This window comes from Scyliorhinus torazame, chromosome 25 (assembly GCF_047496885.1).
Source record: "Scyliorhinus torazame isolate Kashiwa2021f chromosome 25, sScyTor2.1, whole genome shotgun sequence".
Taxonomy (NCBI): Eukaryota; Metazoa; Chordata; class Chondrichthyes; order Carcharhiniformes; family Scyliorhinidae; genus Scyliorhinus; species Scyliorhinus torazame.
The window spans coordinates 39,985,865-40,002,864 of record NC_092731.1 but is presented as its reverse complement, the minus strand read 5'-3'; the positions used below and the strand labels follow the sequence as shown (position 1 = coordinate 40,002,864).

The window sequence follows — 17,000 nt, the reverse complement described above, 5'->3', positions numbered from 1 at the left end:
GGGGTCTATGTTCATACATCTTTGAAAGTTGCCACTCAAGTGGATAGAGCTGTGAAGAAGGCCTATGGTGTGCTCGCGTTCATTAACAGAGGGATTGAATTTAAGAGCCGTGAGGTGATGATGCAGCTGTACAAAACTTTGGTAAGGCCACATTTGGAGTACTGTGTACAGTTCTGGTCGCCTCATTTTAGGAAGGATGTGGAAGCTCTGGAAAAGGTGCAAAGAAGATTTACCAGGATGTTGCCTGGAATGGAGAGTAGGTCTTACGAGGAAAGGTTGAGGGTGCTAGGCCTTTTCTCATTAGAGCGGAGAAGGATGAGGGGCGACTTGATAGAGGTTTATAAGATGATCAGGGGAATAGATAGAGTAGACAGTCAGAGACTTTTTCCCCGGGTGGAACACACCATTACAAGGGGACATAAATTTAAGGTGAAAGGTGGAAGATATAGGAGGGATATCAGAGGTAGGTTCTTTACCCAGAGAGTAGTGGGGGCATGGAATGCACTGTCTGTGGAAGTAGTTGAGTCGGAAACATTAGGGACCTTCAAGCAGCTATTGGATAGGTACATGGATGACGGTAAAATGATATAGTGTAGATTTATTTGTTCTTAAGGGCAGCACGGTAGCATTGTGGATAGCGCAATTGCTTCACAGCTCCATGGTCCCAGGTTCGATTCCGGCTTGGGTCATTGTCTGTGCGGAGTCTGCACGCCCTCCCCGTGTCTGCGTGGGTTTCCTCCGGGTGCTCCGGTTTCCTCCCACAGTCCAAAGATGTGCGGGTTAGGTGAATTGGCCAATGATAAATTGCCCTTAATGTCCAAATTGCCCTTGGTGTTGGGTGGAGGTGTTGAGTTTGGGTATGGTGCTCTTTCCAAGAGCCGGTGCAGACTCAAAGGGCCGAATGGCCTCCTTCTGCACTGTAAATTCAATGATAATCTATGATTAATCTAGGCCAAAGGTCCGGCACAACATCGTGGGCCGAAGGGCCTGTTCTGTGCTGTATTTTCTATGTTCTATGTTCATTTAAAGATGAGGTTGTGGTGAAATAAAGCAGAGTGAGGGAGCCTCTCTGCTGCTCTCACTGATTGGAGGCTGCAATGCTGGCAGTGGGAATGTGTGTTAATCACTGACACAGAAATCGCTCTTGGCTCCGGTTGTCAGGACCCCGGGGAAGACGGACAACAATGTGGGAACAGGCAGACCCAGGCAAGGCTTGTCATTTGAATTTGTTATCCTGAAAAGTCATTGTCAATTCCACAGCAGGTATCTTCAATTCTTGCCTCCATGCAGATCCAGACACACCCAGACACACAAACAACTAGACACACAAACACCCACACACACATGCAGACACATATCCAGATACACACCCACACACACATGCAGACACATATCCAGACATACACCCACACACACATGCAGACAGATATCCAGACATACACCCACACACACATGCAGACACAGACCCAGACACACACACACACATCAGAGGTTTTGGGCCAGTGAGAATCAGCATCTCCTCAAACTCCTGATAAATGCTCAGTTCAGCTCCACACATGACACCATTCCTAATACCAGTGATCATTCGTCACACGAGCCGCAAATCCAGGTTTTCTTTATCAGCTTCTATTCCTACAGATGGTGACCTTTTCTGAGATCCACTTTCTGCATGTACTTGTTGTGTTATGTACTCTGGGATAACACAGGCTGCAACGGGACGCAGCTTTAACCAAAAGATACTCCAGACGTTGAAGTTAGTTCAATCTGATGTATTGAACCAGCAGCACAGTTAGCACAGTTCTCTATGAGTTCGACTCTCTGCTAACCTAAGTGTGGTTACTGAGCCTGACTGAACCAGACTAGCTCTTAGCCACGTGCTGGAGGTGTGATACTGTACATACACCCTGACTCACTCTGTAGATGTTCATCAGTGGAAAGAGGTGGAGTGTGAGTGCCTCGTGCCTTCTATAGTGAGATCCCACCCTTGAGTGTCCTGCCTGCTCATTGGTCATGTCCTGTTCTCTGTGTTCATTAGCTGCCTGTCTGTGCCTGTCTGTACATCATTATCTGCATGTCTGCATATCATGACAGTGCTGACTCTCACTAGGGTACAGTTCCTGAGGGTGCTGAATCTCACTAGGGTACAGTTCCTGAAGATGCTGACTCTCACTGGGGTACAGTTCCTGAAGGTGCTGACTCTCACTGGGGTACAGTTCCTGAAGGTGCTGACTCTCACTGGGGTACAGTTCCTGAAGGTGCTGACTCTCACTGGGGTACAGTTCCTGAAGGTGCTGACTCTCACTGGGGTACAGTTCCTGAAGGTGCTGACTCTCACTGGGGTACAGTTCCTGAAGGTGCTGACTCTCACTGGGGCACAGTTCCTGAGGGTGCTGACTCTCACTGGGGTACAGTTCCTGAGGGTGCTGACTCTCACTGGGCTACAGTTCCTGAGGGTGCTGACTCTCACTGGGGTACAGTTGCTGAGTGCTGAAGGTGACTCTTCCTAGTTCACTCATAGGAATTCCTCTTGTTTATGTGTGAGCCACAGTGCAAATTGTGGCAGGATATTTAACCATGTGGTACATCACCTATCTCAAAGCGTTTTAAATAAAATATATTATTGCAAATTTTTCATTACAACAATGCAATATAAAACAGTTCATTTAAGTTACAATGACAAAGAACATGACGATCTAAAATTGGAATTAACTAACCCCCAAACAGGAAACGAAACCCCTGAACAACTGACAGTGACTTGATCTTAAAAATGTAAATGGGCGGCATGGTATCACAGTGGTTAGCACAGTGGCTTCACAGCTCCAAGGTCCCAGGTTCGATTCCCGGCAGGGTCACTGACTGTGCGGAGTGTGCACGTTCTCCCCGTGTCTGCGTGGGTTCCCTCCGGGTGCTCCGGGTTCCTCCCACAGTCCAAAGATGTGCAGGTTAGATGGAGCGATCATGCTCAATTGCCCTTCGTGTCCAAAGAAAAGTTTGGGTGGGGTTACTGTGTTACGGGGATAGGTTGGAGGTGTGAGCTTGGGTGGGGAGCCCCCGTTCCAAGGGCCAGTGCAGACTCGATGGGCCGAATGGCCTCCTTCTGCACTGTAAATTCTATGATTCCACGATTGGCTGCCATCTTCGTTAGAACCCTTCAACCGCCCCCTAATGGTGAACTTGACCTTCTCCAAATGTAAGACCGACATGAGGTCACCCAACCAAGCCGAGGGACTGGGCGGAGTCGGAAACCTCCACCCAATCAGAACTCGTCTTTGGTTATTAACGAGGAAAATGCGCTGACACCCGCCTTCACCCCTGACCTCAGCACCGGTGAGTCCGATACCCTGAAAATGGCCACCGGCGGACACGGCTCCAGGTCGACATTGAGTCTCTCTGACATGGTGTTGATGAAAGAGACCCAAAAACTTACTAACTTGGGACAAGACCAGGACCTATGAGTGGGGTTAGCCGGCCCCCCGAGAACAACGCTCATTCCTGTCCCCCACCCCAGAGAAAAATCCACTCATCCTCGCCCTGGTCAGATGAACCCTGTGAACCACCTTGAACTGGATCAGACTAAGCCGAGTGCAAGAGGAGGTGGAGCTGACCCTGTGAAGAGCCTCGCTCCACACCTCCTCATCCAGAATAGGACCCAATTCACCCTCCCATTTCACCTTCACCTCATCCACCGGAGCTGACTCCGCTGATAGGATCTGGCCGCTTCTGCACAAAAGAGGGAATGTGAGAAAAGTCGGGAATCTGGGAGTATCTAAACAGATTGGAACCAGGGAGTTGGAATTTCTCCGACAGCTCCTTAAAGCTGGCAAGCCTTCCGTCCACGAACAAGTCCCCAAACCTCTCCAAACCCTTCCCCTTCCAGGACCTAAATGTCGAGTCCAAACCCGCTGGCAAAAAGAGCTGATTATTGCAGATAGGGGGCAGCAGAGACAAGGAACTAAGTTTAAAATGTTGTCTGAACTGCTTCCGGATTCTCAGGGTGGTCACCACGACCGAATTCGAGGAAAATCCTATCGGAGAGAACGGCAGCGATGCGATTACGAAAGCACCAAGGCTAGAACCCTGACAGGAAGTCGCCTCCATTTACCCCCCTGTGGAACCCGGGTCACTAAACCACCCCAGTACCTTCTCAATATTGGTTGTCCAATAGTAAAATAATAAACTGGGTAAAGCCCAGCCTCCTGATTGTCGATCCCTCTGGAGGAATGCCCTCCGGATCCTTGGGGTCTTTCCTGCCCAAATTAATGAGGACACCAATTTATTAATTTTGACAAAGAAGGACTTGGGGAGAAAGTGGGGAAACAATAAAACACAAATAAAAATCTCGGGAGCACATTCATTTTAATAGTCTGGACCCTGCCCCCCAAGGACAGGGGGAGGTTACCCCACTTCTGTAAATCAGAGTTGACCCCATTAACCAGACGAGTATAATTTAATTTATGAAGCGAGGTCCAATCGTGGGCCACCCGGATTCCCAGGTAACGAAAACTCGATCTGGCAAGGTGTAAAGGTCACATCCCCAGAAAGTCTCCCCTCCCCGGGGGGGGAACCAGGAAGTATTCGCTCTTATCCAACTTCAACTAATACCCAGAGAAGGAGCCAATGCTCCCGAGCTGCTTCATTGTCTCATCCAGAGTGGACACTGGGTGTGTAATATAAAGAAGCAGGTCATCCGTGTACAAGGACACCCTCTGCTCCACCCCTCCCCGATTCATCCCCCTCCACTTACTGGAAGATCTCAGCACGATGGACGGCAGATCTATCGGCAAAGCAAACAGGAGACAATGAACATCCCTGCCTCGTGCCCCTATTCAGCGGAATGTCACCGAATTCCCCGTATTTGTGTGAACACTCGCAGGGGGGGCCCGAGACAATAAACAATCCAGGATATAAACTTTGTCCAAATCCAAACCTGCCAAGAATCTCAAAGTGAGATCCCCACTCCACCGTATCAAAGGCATTTTCAGCGTCTCGGGAACCAATCACCTCCGGCTCGAGCACCGAAGAGGGGGAGAGGTCAACATTCAATAGACAATGTATTTTGGCCAACAGTTGCCGACCTTGACGAAGCCAGCCTGGTCTTCCTAGATCACCTCTGGGAGGCAGGACTCCAACCGCAGCCAGCACTTTGGCAGTAACTTAGTGTCCGCATTTAAAAGTACAATAGGTCGGTGCGACCCTCATTCTGTCGGGCCCTTTTCTTTCTTAGGGATGAGGGAAATAGAAGCCTGCGCAAGTGTAACGAGCAACAAAACCCGGGACAAGGAGTCGCTGAACATATCGAAAATTAGAGCGACCAATTGTTCCACAAACTTCTCATAAAACTCAGTGGGAAATCCATCAGGGCCAGGAGCTTTACCCGTCGGCATCAACCCAACGCATTTCCTCATTTTCTCCAGGCCCAACCGGGATTCCAACTCGTCCCGCCTCCCTCTCCATCACTGGGATGGGGAACACATCCAAAAAATCCGTCATTGCCGAAACTCCCCACCGGGGGCTCCGATGTACTGAGATCCTGATCAAATGTTTCAGGAGCTGCATTGAGCTGAGGCGGGTGGAAACCAGGCTGCCACTCGAGACCCGTCTCTGCTCAATCTCCCGGGAAGCTGCCTGCTGTCTGAGCTGGTGAGCTAAGAGGCGACTGGCCTGCTCCCCGTGTTTATCAATACTCCCCTCGAACGTCACAGCTGGCCCACCGCCTTATCCAGTGATGAGAATTCAATTTTAAATCTATATTTAGAATGCCCAATTCTTTTTTTTTCCAATGAAGGGGTAATTTAGCGTGGCCAATTCACCGACACGACACATCTTTGTGTTGTGGGGGTGAGACCCACGCAGACACGGGGAGAATGTTAAACTCCACACGGACAGTGACCCTGGGCCGGGATTGAATCCGGGTCCTCGGTGCCGTGAGGCAGCAGTGCTAACCACTGTGCCACCGTGCCGGCTGATTGATAATAATTCAAATTGTGTCTGCAGCTTTTTCCTACTTGGCAACAACTGCGGGGTTGGGACAAGTGAGTATTGATGATGCACCTCAAGGATGGAGTCCACCAGCCTCTGCCACTCCGCCCTCACTTTCCTTTCCATGGGCACGTTCAGGGAAATTATCTCCCCGATAACCACCTTAAGGGCTTCCCACAGCGTAGAAGATGAGAAAGACTCACTTTTATTACATTTAAATCTATTCCCCAATGGCGGTGGACACGCGTTCACAAACTCTCTTGTCCGTTAATAATGCCGGATCCAATCTCCATGGCGGACGCTGGGAGGGGCCTGACTCTGGAGCCAAAGCAACACAATGTGGGGCATGATGGGAAATCACAATGGCCGAGTAGCCCGTCCCCTCCACCAAAGGGAGGAGAGATTATCCTCCACAGAAAAGTCGATCGGCGAGTATACCTGGTGGAGACGGGAGAAAGAGGAAAAGTCTTTATCGCCCGGGTACAAAAATCACCACGGATCTGCCCCCCCGCCCACCCCCCTGCCCCCCCCCGCCCCCCCCCCCCGCCCCCCCCCCGCCCCCCACCCCCCCGCCCCCAACCCCCCCGCCCACCCACCCCGCCCCCCTCCCCCCCCCGCCCCCTCCCCCCCCCCCCCCCCCCCCCCCCCCCCCGCCGCCAGCTCCATGAAAGCCTACACCGCCTCGGCCACCCCTGATGGAGTCAGAGATTTGGGTCTGGGTCCATCGCGGGGTCCGGAACACAGTTTAAGTCGCCCCACAAAATAAGCTGAAATGAATCCAAATCGGGGTTGGAGGCTGGCAGCTTGTTAATAAAACCCGGATTGTCCCAGTTTGGAGCAGAGACGTTAACCAGGACCATCGAGGTGCCCGTCAAAGACTCACAGACAATAACATTTCTGCCATTGGGGTCAGCCAAGATCTTATCGTCAGAAAACTGAACCCGTTGATTGATTAAAATTGCCTCACCCCGACCCCACCATCAAAACCCGAATTAAAAACTTGTCCCACCCACACCTTCCCCAACCTTGTCCGGTCTCCGAGACACAAATGAGTCTCTTGCAGGTGACCAAATGAATTGGGGGCCTCCCACACCCCCCACCCACTCCCCCCCCCCCCGCCCCCATCGATCCGGAGTCAGCCATTTCCACCAAGAGGTATTATCCAACAGCTACATCGGAAGTGCAGCAACCAGGCCCACCCAAGATGGCCACCAAACCCACTAACAGGATTAAACAAAGAGAAAACTGCAGTCACGGTCAGCAAATGACCCCTCCCCCCTCTTCCTCACCCTATGGCACCCAGACTACACCCAAATGTGCAGAAAGAAAACGATAAGACGAACATAAACCACAAGGTGTATCCGGGACCTGATTATTTTATGCTGAGTCGGACTCTTCTCGCTGGGGTGAGGAAGGCTGAGTACTCGGCGGGGGTTATTTCACATCAGGCCCCACATTGGGTGGACCTGGTGTTTGATGTCGGTCGGGAGGGTCGTAGGGGGGGGGCTGTTAGACGTAGTGTGCTGTCGGACTTGGGGTTCTGTGTGAGGATTCCGAGGGCCATACGGGAGTATGTGGAACATAATGATAATGAGGAGGTCTCTCCCTCGAATTTGTGGGAGGGGCTGAAGGTGGTGATCAGGGGAGAGATCAGAGTGTTTAAGGCACATGTGGACGGGGAGGCGAGGGAGGAGCGACAGAAACAGGTGGATGAGATTCTCGGGGTGGGTCGTAGGTGAGTGAGGGTCACGACCCCGGAGTTTTAGGCGTGCGGGAAAATCTGCAAATGCAGTTTGACTTGCTGTCCACGGACAGGGCTCTGCGGCAATTGAGGCGGGTGAATGGGGCGGTGTATGAGTATGGGGAGATGGCCAACCCTCTCTTGGCTCACCAATTAACGTGGCAGGATGTGGCCAGATTGTTCAGGTTAGGGATTTGGAGGGGAGGCTGGACTCAGCCCCGGATAAGGTAAATGGAGTGTTTATTTTATGTGAGCCTGAATAGGTCAGAGCCTCCGCAGGAAGAACGAGGGATGGCAGAGTTTCTGGGTGGGTTTGGTGGTGATATGCATCACTGTAAATACACAAGGGGTTAATGTAAATACACGTAGACTAGCTAGACACTAGAGGGAGCACCAGAGACATGACACACAGACATTCAACCAATAGGCCAGTAAGATAGGACACGACTAATGGGCATTCACGATACACACAGAGGTGACACTGCCACAGAGGGGCATTACACACGCCCATATAAAAGGACACAGCACACATGACCTTCCTCGTTCGAGTGGAGACACTCAGTGAGTACAGACACAGGGTTGATTCAACACATCACACCCACCACGTGGATTGTAACAGACTGGTCAGTTAGTCTGAGAGGCTATAGCAGGATTAACAGAAGAGTCAAATTCAAGTAGGAGAATTGTTAATAGTTTAATAAACTATTGAAGCTATCTCCAAGTCTGAACCTTCCTTTGTCAGAGTGCACATCAAGGAAGCAGCTTCTGCTACGACAAGAGCAGAACAAAACAGGTTTGGAGTTTCCCAAGGCAGGGGAGGAATTGTGGGTGGAACTGGAGGCACCACTGGGCCTGGAGGAGATTCAGATAGCGTTGAAACACATGCAGGCAGGGAAGGCACCGGGACCGGACGGGTTTCCAATGGAATTTTAAAAGAAATTTTCAGATTGGTTGGGACCGCTGTTGCTGGGCATGTTTAGGGTGTCTTTGGCACGGGACACTGATGAATCTGTACTTTATTAATATATTTATGTGCCACCGCACTATATATTAACCAACAGAACTTGAGACTGAGCTTCTTGGGTGAAGTAAAGTATAGCTTTATTTGTATCAGTTTTAAAGTCTACTGATCAACTCAAATTTTGTGTGAGTACAGACTCGGACGTTGGAGCAAGGGTCTATCTCGTTGATTCTGAAAAAGTATAAGGACCCATACAGAGTGTGGCCGTATTGCCCCATCTTCCTGTTCAATGTACATGCCAAGTTATTCGCCAAGGTATCGGCTTTATGGTCGGAGCCTTTCCTTCCGGAGGTGGTAGGGGAAGATCAGACGGGGTTTGTGATGGGGCGGAAGTTGTCTTCGAATGTGGTGCTGCGCTGCCTGAGGTGTTGTCTTTCAGACGAGGTGTTGGACTGAGGTCCTGTCCATTCTCAGGTGAACGTAAAAGATCCGATAGCCACATTTAGAATTGGGGAGGGGATGGTCATTAACAGCAGTGACTGGCCAATGGGGACAGTTGCATAGTGACCACTGTTACCAGACAAGTAATCCAGACGTCTGGACTAATGCTCCAGAGACTCGAGTTCAGTTTCCACCACAGCAGCTTGGGGGAGTTTAAATTCAATTAACTAATAAATCTGGAATAAAAAACGAGCTCGATGTCCAGCAACACTCAATGTGTTGGATGAGAACAAGGTTGGTCTCAGTTGTGATGCCCTCCAGGTTGCATAACTCTCATTTGCGTGTAAAAATAACTGGTGCTTGGGGAAGGTCTTCTGCTCCAAGTGTGTCTGGACCCCAGCAAAAGTCAGGAAGCCGGAGGTCCAACGTGACGATTTTCTTCCCATTCCGAGTATTTTCTAACAGTGCAAATGCAGACATTGCTGACTTTGTATTTCCAGAATTGTCTGTGTTTTTGGGTTGTGTGAACTCCAGCTGGCATTTGTGACATGATTGCACAGGGAACCAAAGAACTGGAATCGAGTTAGATTATTAAAAGAACTCCTGGGTATATTCTCAAGTAATTGAATTGAGTGGTTAGGAAGTAATTCAGCTTCGGAGAAAATAGATCGAAGTTACAATGTGAACAGACTGAATGAGAAACATTACCTGAGAAAGGACGTACTGGCAGTGGAGGGTGTGCAGGGGAGATTCACTCGCTTAATCCCAGAGTTGAAGGGGTTGGATTACGAGGAGAGGTTGAGTAGACTGGGACTGTACTCGTTGGAATTTAGAAGGCTGCTGCGGGAACTTATAGAAACATATAAAAGGGAATAGATAGGATAGATGCGGGCAGGTTGTTTCCACTGGCGGGTGAAAGCAGAACTGGGGGCATAGTCTCAAAGTAAGGGGAAGTAGATTTAGGACTGAGTTTAGGAGGAACTTCTTCACCCAAAGGGTTGTGAATCTATGGAATTCCTTGCCCAGTGAAACAGTTGAGGCTCCTTCATTAAATGTTTTTAAGATAAAGATAGATTGTTTTTTGAAGAATAAAGGGATTAAGGGTTATGGTGTTCGGGGCGGAAAGTGGAGCTGAGTCCACAAAAGATCAGCCGTGATCTCATTGAATGGTGGAGCAGGCTCGAGGGGCCAGATGGCCGACTCCTGCTCCGAGTTCTGATGATCTTATAACTAAGTCCCCACGCCCGCCGGAAAACGGGCGAACATCACTCCTCGCAGGTCCGGGGTGATTCTCCGTTTTTCAGGGAGCTAACAGCGCCCCGGTGTGCGTCCCGCTGCTCTGTCTGCCGGCAGGACACTGCTAGCCAGACCGCACGGCCGCGCACGTGCACGGCAGCCACAAGCTGGTCCGCGCTTGCGTGTGGCGACCCACCTCGGGCACGGGCGCCGCCGACATGGCAGAGCCACACAGCGAGCCCGCACGGAGGAAGGTAGGTCCCAGATCGCGATGGCCCAGCGATCGGTGGCCCCCGATCGCGGGCCTGGCCACCGCTGAGGTCTCCGCCGGAGTCAGATACCCCCGCCCCCCCCACCAAGACCATGGGTCCCCTCTCCCGCGGGGTGGTTCCACATGTAAACCACACCGGCAGGAGTTCGGCCGGTCGACCATTGAGAATCGCCGCGGGGGCCTGTTCCAGTGGCCCCGACCAGCGCTGCGTCGACCGCGCGCGCGGGGGACTGGCGGGTCCGCGGAGAATCGGGCAGCACGGTAGCATGGTGGGTAGCACAATTGCTTCACAGCTCCAGGGTCCCAGGTTCGATTCCCCGCTGGGTCACTGTCTGTGCGGAGTCTGCACATCCTCCCCGTGTCTGCGTGGGTTTCCTCCGGGTGCTCCGGTTTCCTCCCACAGTCCAAAGATGTGCAGGTTAGGTGGATTGGCCATGATAAATTGCCCTTAGTGTCCAAAATTGTTACTAGTGGGGTTACTGGGTTATGGGGATAGGGTGGAGGTGTTGACCTTGGGTCGGGTGCTCTTTCCAACAGCCGGTGCAGACTCGATGGGCCGAATGGCCTCCTTCTGCACTGTAAATTCTATGATCCATGATCTATGATCGCCGTCGCTCCGGATTTCCGGTGGGAACAGCTATTCTCTGCCCCCGCGCTGGCCGCCATTCCGCCACGGAGCGTCAAAGAACAAAGAACAAAGAAATGTACAGCACAGGAACAGGCCCTTCGGCCCTCCAAGCCCGTGCCGACCATGCTGCCCGACTAAACTACAATCTTCTACACTCCCTGGGTCCGTATCCCTCTATTCCCATCCTATTCATGTATTTGTCAAGATGCCCCTTAAATGTCCCTATCGTCCCTGCTTCCACCACCTCCTCCGGCAGCGGGTTTCAGGCAAATCGGAGAATCCTGCCCCATATCTCTCCCAATTTTTATTGACACAATGTCGAAATTACCCCACGTGTTGCAGTGTTTGGCTCTATGAATTTGGCAGTTTCAGACTGTGACCCCAGAGAGCAGAGACGTGACGGCTGCTGCTGCTGTTACACCAGCAGGTGGCAGTGTCGCACCACAAAGTACAAAGAGAACAGCAGGATCCCATACTGTCTGTGAAAGGTCAGAATGTCTGTGCAGAAACTAATTGGACACGCCCCCTGTATCAATAATGAATAAACACTCCCACTCCCAGCATTGCATGCTTCAATCAGTGTATTTTATTTCACCAGAATTGTAAAGTACATTTGAAATGAATTAAAGGTAAAACAGCAACAAAAGCGAGATCTGAGAGAGACTCAGTGAGCAATTAGAAATCAGGGAGACGGCGAGAGAGAAATCCCATCAATCACACCCGGAATATTCTATTGGAGAGATTCTTGTCAGTGTGACTCTCGGTCACATCTCCATCGCTTCATTGCGAGCTGGAGCTATGGGACGGTCTTACACAGGCTTTGGTCATAATCCACAAACTTTGGGTTGTATTTATCGTTATTCTCCTTGAGGCACAGGGCACCTGCAATGTCACAGTCACACAACTTCTTAAGACACTCTGCGGAGTCAGACATCACCGAGAAATCATCTGAAAAATAGGAGAGAACAACCAAATATACATTGTGTAAAATATGCACTGTAATGTACACATGGAAACACACACTGGGATATACACACATTAATGGACACACTGATGTGCTGGGTGGGGTTAAGAATGTGAGATTCTGCAATGTTGTAAAATCTTCATTGTTTTTTGGTCCATTTAAAAAACATTTTTTCAATAAATTTAGAGTCCCCAATTATTATTTTGTTCCAATAAAGGGGCAATTTACTGTGGCCAATCCACCAATCCGGCACATCCTTTGGGTTGTGGGGGCGAAACCCACCCAGACACGGGGAGAATGTGCAAACTCCACACGGAAAGTGATCCAGGTTCTTAATGTTGTGGGTGATTCACAATGGTTGGGCCCAATAATGTTCTTGAAGTTTCCTGAACGACGGGGCAGCTAACGTCTCAGAATGTCTCTGATGTGCGAATGGCCGTCCTCAAGTTCTGGATGGTCATTAATTTTTAATCTAATGCTTTGGTGCTGAGGGGGTGGGTGGGGTCTGTTAATAGTTTAATAAACGTGTTAAAGCTATCTCCATGTCTGAACCTTCCTTTGTCAGAGTGCACATCAAGGAAGCAGCTTCTGCTACAACAAGAGCAGAATAAAACATGGTACCAGTGAGTAACTGTTTAAATCCATATAGTTACAACTCAGCAAACAGTGACAGCCAGCAACAACACCCAGGCAAGATGATCGAGATTCCGGTTCCACAGCGCCTCAGGTGCAATCTCAGTGCAAACTGGCGAGCATTCAGGCAAAGGTTTGAGATCTTCCTGGTAGCAGCCGACCTACAAGACGTGGCCGATGCTGAAAAGACAGAGCTTCTGCTCACAATCGCGGTGCAAATGCAGAACAAATCGTTAAAACCTTCAAGTCCACCAGGGGACAAGCAAAGAGAGACTTCCAGGCAGTCCTGGACAAATTCGAACAATACTGCGAGGAAACCACAAACAAACCAACAGAAAACGGTCAGAGAGGCGCCAATACTCACCACGAGGTCCCGGAGCAACGAACGACAATTTGGATCGGCGGCCATCTTGGAAAAGGTACTGCACATGAGCAGTTGAGAGAAATTCGCAAAGTAAAGGAACAGCGATCTGCGCATGCGCAATCGCTTCCTACGCATTACGTCACATGCTTCGTGACATCAGAGGCCCCGGACCACACCCACTTAAAGGAGAAATGTCCCAAAACAAGAAAAAAAATGTTTAAAGCCTCAAAACAAGATTCTTTCACCTGGAACGACAACACAATGCCTGAAATTCGACCAGTAACTGAAAGTAATCTCCGCAGAACCCTGCAGCAAGCAGGTAGCACCGCCCAAAGACATGATACAGTCCTTGAAGACTATGACTCAGACCTTGAACTCTTCTTTGGACATCGCGAGCCCAATGCCAGCTCCGGCACAAAATGGGATGATATGGTCCTAGAAAACTGCGACTCAGATGATGAATTCATCATTGGCGATGGCGACCCCAGTACCAAATCCAAACCGCAACGAGATGTGTTCTACAGTGAAGAATCCGACACAGAAGCGAATGTGTTCTTCGGATTTGAGGATCTTCAGTCCAGCACATATGACATCCCGACTCGTGAGAGCAGGATTATGCTGCGGCCTGACACCAAGAGACAGAGAGCGGTACATAGAACATAGAACATAGAACATAGAAAATACAGCACAGAACAGGCCCTTTGGCCCACGATATTGTGCCGAACCTTTGTCCTAGATTAATTATAGTACATGCCCACAGAGAGCGGCCTGCTGCCACACAGAGAGTGGTCCACGCCCCGCAAAGGGTCCCCGACTCCACACAGAGAGTGGTCCACACACCACAAAGGGTCCCCGACTCCACACAGAGAGTGGTCCACACACCACAAAGGGCCCCAGCCTCCACACAGAGAGTGGTCCACGCACTGCGAAGGGTCCCAGCCTCCACACAGAGAGTGGTCCACGCACCACAAAGGGCCCCAGCCTCCACACAGAGAGTGGTCCACGCACCACAAAGGGTCCCAGCCTCCACACAGAAAGCGATGAAAGACTCCACAACGAGACAACTGTACGTCTCCACACAGAAAGTGTCTCCAGTGACACAAGCCTCCACAGCAAGCTCGTGGACAGCCTCCACGATAGAGGCAACTCAAGACTCCAGAGCGCAGTCCTTGCATGCGCAAGACCATGAGGGTCTAGCAACCTCCTCTGAACAACCAGCAGCAGACGATGCAAGTCTGCTATGCTCAAGTGTACAGCAAGCAGACTCTGACAGTCTACCACACTCCAGTGACCAAGAAGAAGACTCTGACATTCTACCACGCTCCAGTGACCAAGAAGAAGACTCTGACAGTCTACCCAGCTCAAGTGAACGACAAGAACACACTCAGGCTCTACCCACTGTATGTGCGACTTCCCATGCAAGATGTGCAACGTGACAGACCTCAGCTCGAATTTACAGAGGCACTCGACAATCACAGTGAGGCTACTGGTGACTCCGGTGACACCACGTTACGTCAAACCTCATTCGCTCGAGCCTCTCCACAAGCAAATGCATTCCTGACTGTTTTGACTCCGGACGGGGAGCATCAAGAGACCTCAGAAGATGCAAGTGAACCTGAAATGACTCCGGACGGGGAGCATCAAGAAGCCAAAACTGACTCAGGTGAAACAGCCCAGACTCCGGACGGGGAGCATCGAGAAGCCAAAACTGACTCAGGTGAAACAGCCCAGACTCCAGACGGGGAGCATCGACAAACCAAAGCTGATACAAGTAAGCCGGACATGATTCCAGACGGGGAGTGCCGCGAACGCAGTGACGGCACGCTCAACGAGAGCTGTTCCTGTTGTTTTTTTTTTTTAATTTATTTTTTAAGGCGGGAACCGGAAGTTCGACCCGCGGACTTCTGGGAAGCGGCGTGCAGGGGCTGCCGGTAGGTGAGTATTTAGGTTTAAAATAACTTACCTTGCAAGAGCAGCACTTGGAGTTTCGGCGGGAGCGGAGTGCAGGGGCTGCCGGTGGGTGAGTATTTAGGTTTGAAACACTTACCTGGTCCCATTTCTGTTCCTCTTTGCTGTTGTATTATTTATTTATTTTTTTTAAATTTTTAAGGCGGGAACCGGAAGTTCGACCCGCGGACTTCTGGGAAGGTTTCCCCCCCTCCCCTCACCAATAAATTCTGGTGGAGAGGAAACCCGAGACACTACACGTGTAGTGTCTCCCACCCGCCCTCCTCCTCTAACCTAATAATAAAATAGTACAAAGTCTTACAACACCAGGTTAAAATCCAACAGGTTTGTTTCGATGTCACTAGCTTTCGGAGCGCTGCTCCTTCCTCAGGCGAATCCATGAGGAAGGGATTCACCTGAGGAAGGAGCAGCGCTCCGAAAGCTAGTGACATCGAAACAAACCTGTTGGACTTTAACCTGGTGTTGTAAGTCTTCGTACTGTGCTCACCCCAGTCCAACGCCCACATCTCCACATCACATCTAATAATAAAACCCATTGGTGTGAGGTAAGTACCATATTATATTATTATTATTTTATTTTAAAATTTATTTGTTAGCCTGATCTTGGTTGGAAGTTAGAGGGATGGCAGGGAAGGGAGTGCAATGTTCCTCCTGCAGGATGTTTGAGGTGAGGGATGCCGTTAGTGTCCCTGCTGATTTTACCTGCAGGAAGTGCTGCCATCTCCAGCTCCTCCAAGACCGAGTTAGGGAACTGGAGCTGGAGTTGGAAGGACTTCGGATCATTCGGGAGGCAGAGGGGGTCATAGATAGCAGCTTCAGGGTATAAGTTACACCCAAGATTGGAGATAGGTGGGTAACTGTAAGAGGGACTGGGAAGAAACAGTCAGTGCAGGGATCCCCTGCGGTCGTTCCCCTGAGTAACAAGTATACCGCTTTGGATACTTGTGGGGGGGGGGGGGGGGACTTACCAGGGGTAAGCCATGGGGTACGGGCCTCTGGCACGGAGTCTGTCCCTGTTGCTCAGAAGGGAAGGGGGGAGAGGAGCAGAGCATTAGTAATTGGGGACTCTATAGTCAGGGGCACAGATAGGAGATTTTGTGGGAGCGTGAGAGACTCACGTTTGGTATGCTGCCTCCCAGGTGCAAGGGTACGTGCTGTCTCGGATCGTGTTTTCCGGGTCCTTAAGGGGGAGGGGGAGCAGCCCCAAGTCGTGGTCCACATTGGCACTAACGACATAGGTAGGAAAGGGGACAAGGATATCAGGCAGGCTTTCAGGGAGCTAGGATGGAAGCTCAGAACTAGAACAAACAGAGTTGTTATCTCTGGGTTGTTGCCCGTGCCACGTGATAATGAGATGAGGAATAGGGAGAGAGAGCAATTAAACATGTGGCTACAGGGATGGTGCAGGCGGGAGAGATTCAGATTTCTGGATAACTGGGGCTCTTTCTGGGGAAGGTGGGACCTCTACAGACAGGATGGTCTACATCTGAACCTGAGGGGCACAAATATCCTGGGGGGGGAGATTTGTTAGTGCTCTTTGGGGGGGTTTAAACTAATGCAGCAGGGGCATGGGAACCTGGATTGTAGTTTTAGGGTACGGGAGAATGAGAGTATAGAGGTCAGGAGCACAGATTTGACGTCGCAGGAGGGGCCCAGTGTTCAGGTAGGTGGTTTGAAGTGTGTCTACTTCAATGCCAGGAGTATACGAAATAAGGTAGGGGAACTGGCAGCATGGGTTGGTACCTGGGACTTCGATGTTGTGGCCATTTCGGAGACATGGATAGAGCAGGGACAGGAATGGATGTTGCAGGTTC

At 50.6% G+C, this 17,000-nt stretch overlaps 1 protein-coding gene across 1 annotated transcript in view; it reads right to left on the bottom strand.

Annotated features, from left to right (window-relative positions):
• Window positions 1-11,820: 11,820 nt before the first annotated feature.
• Window positions 11,821-17,000, bottom strand: part of LOC140402553 (acidic phospholipase A2 E-like) — a 70,992-nt gene continuing 65,812 nt past the window's right edge. The window contains exon 4 of the mRNA XM_072490404.1: window positions 11,821-12,205. Within this exon, the coding sequence (XP_072346505.1) occupies window positions 12,054-12,205 (152 nt within the window). The 3' untranslated portion in view covers window positions 11,821-12,053. The remainder of the gene's footprint in view (window positions 12,206-17,000) is intronic.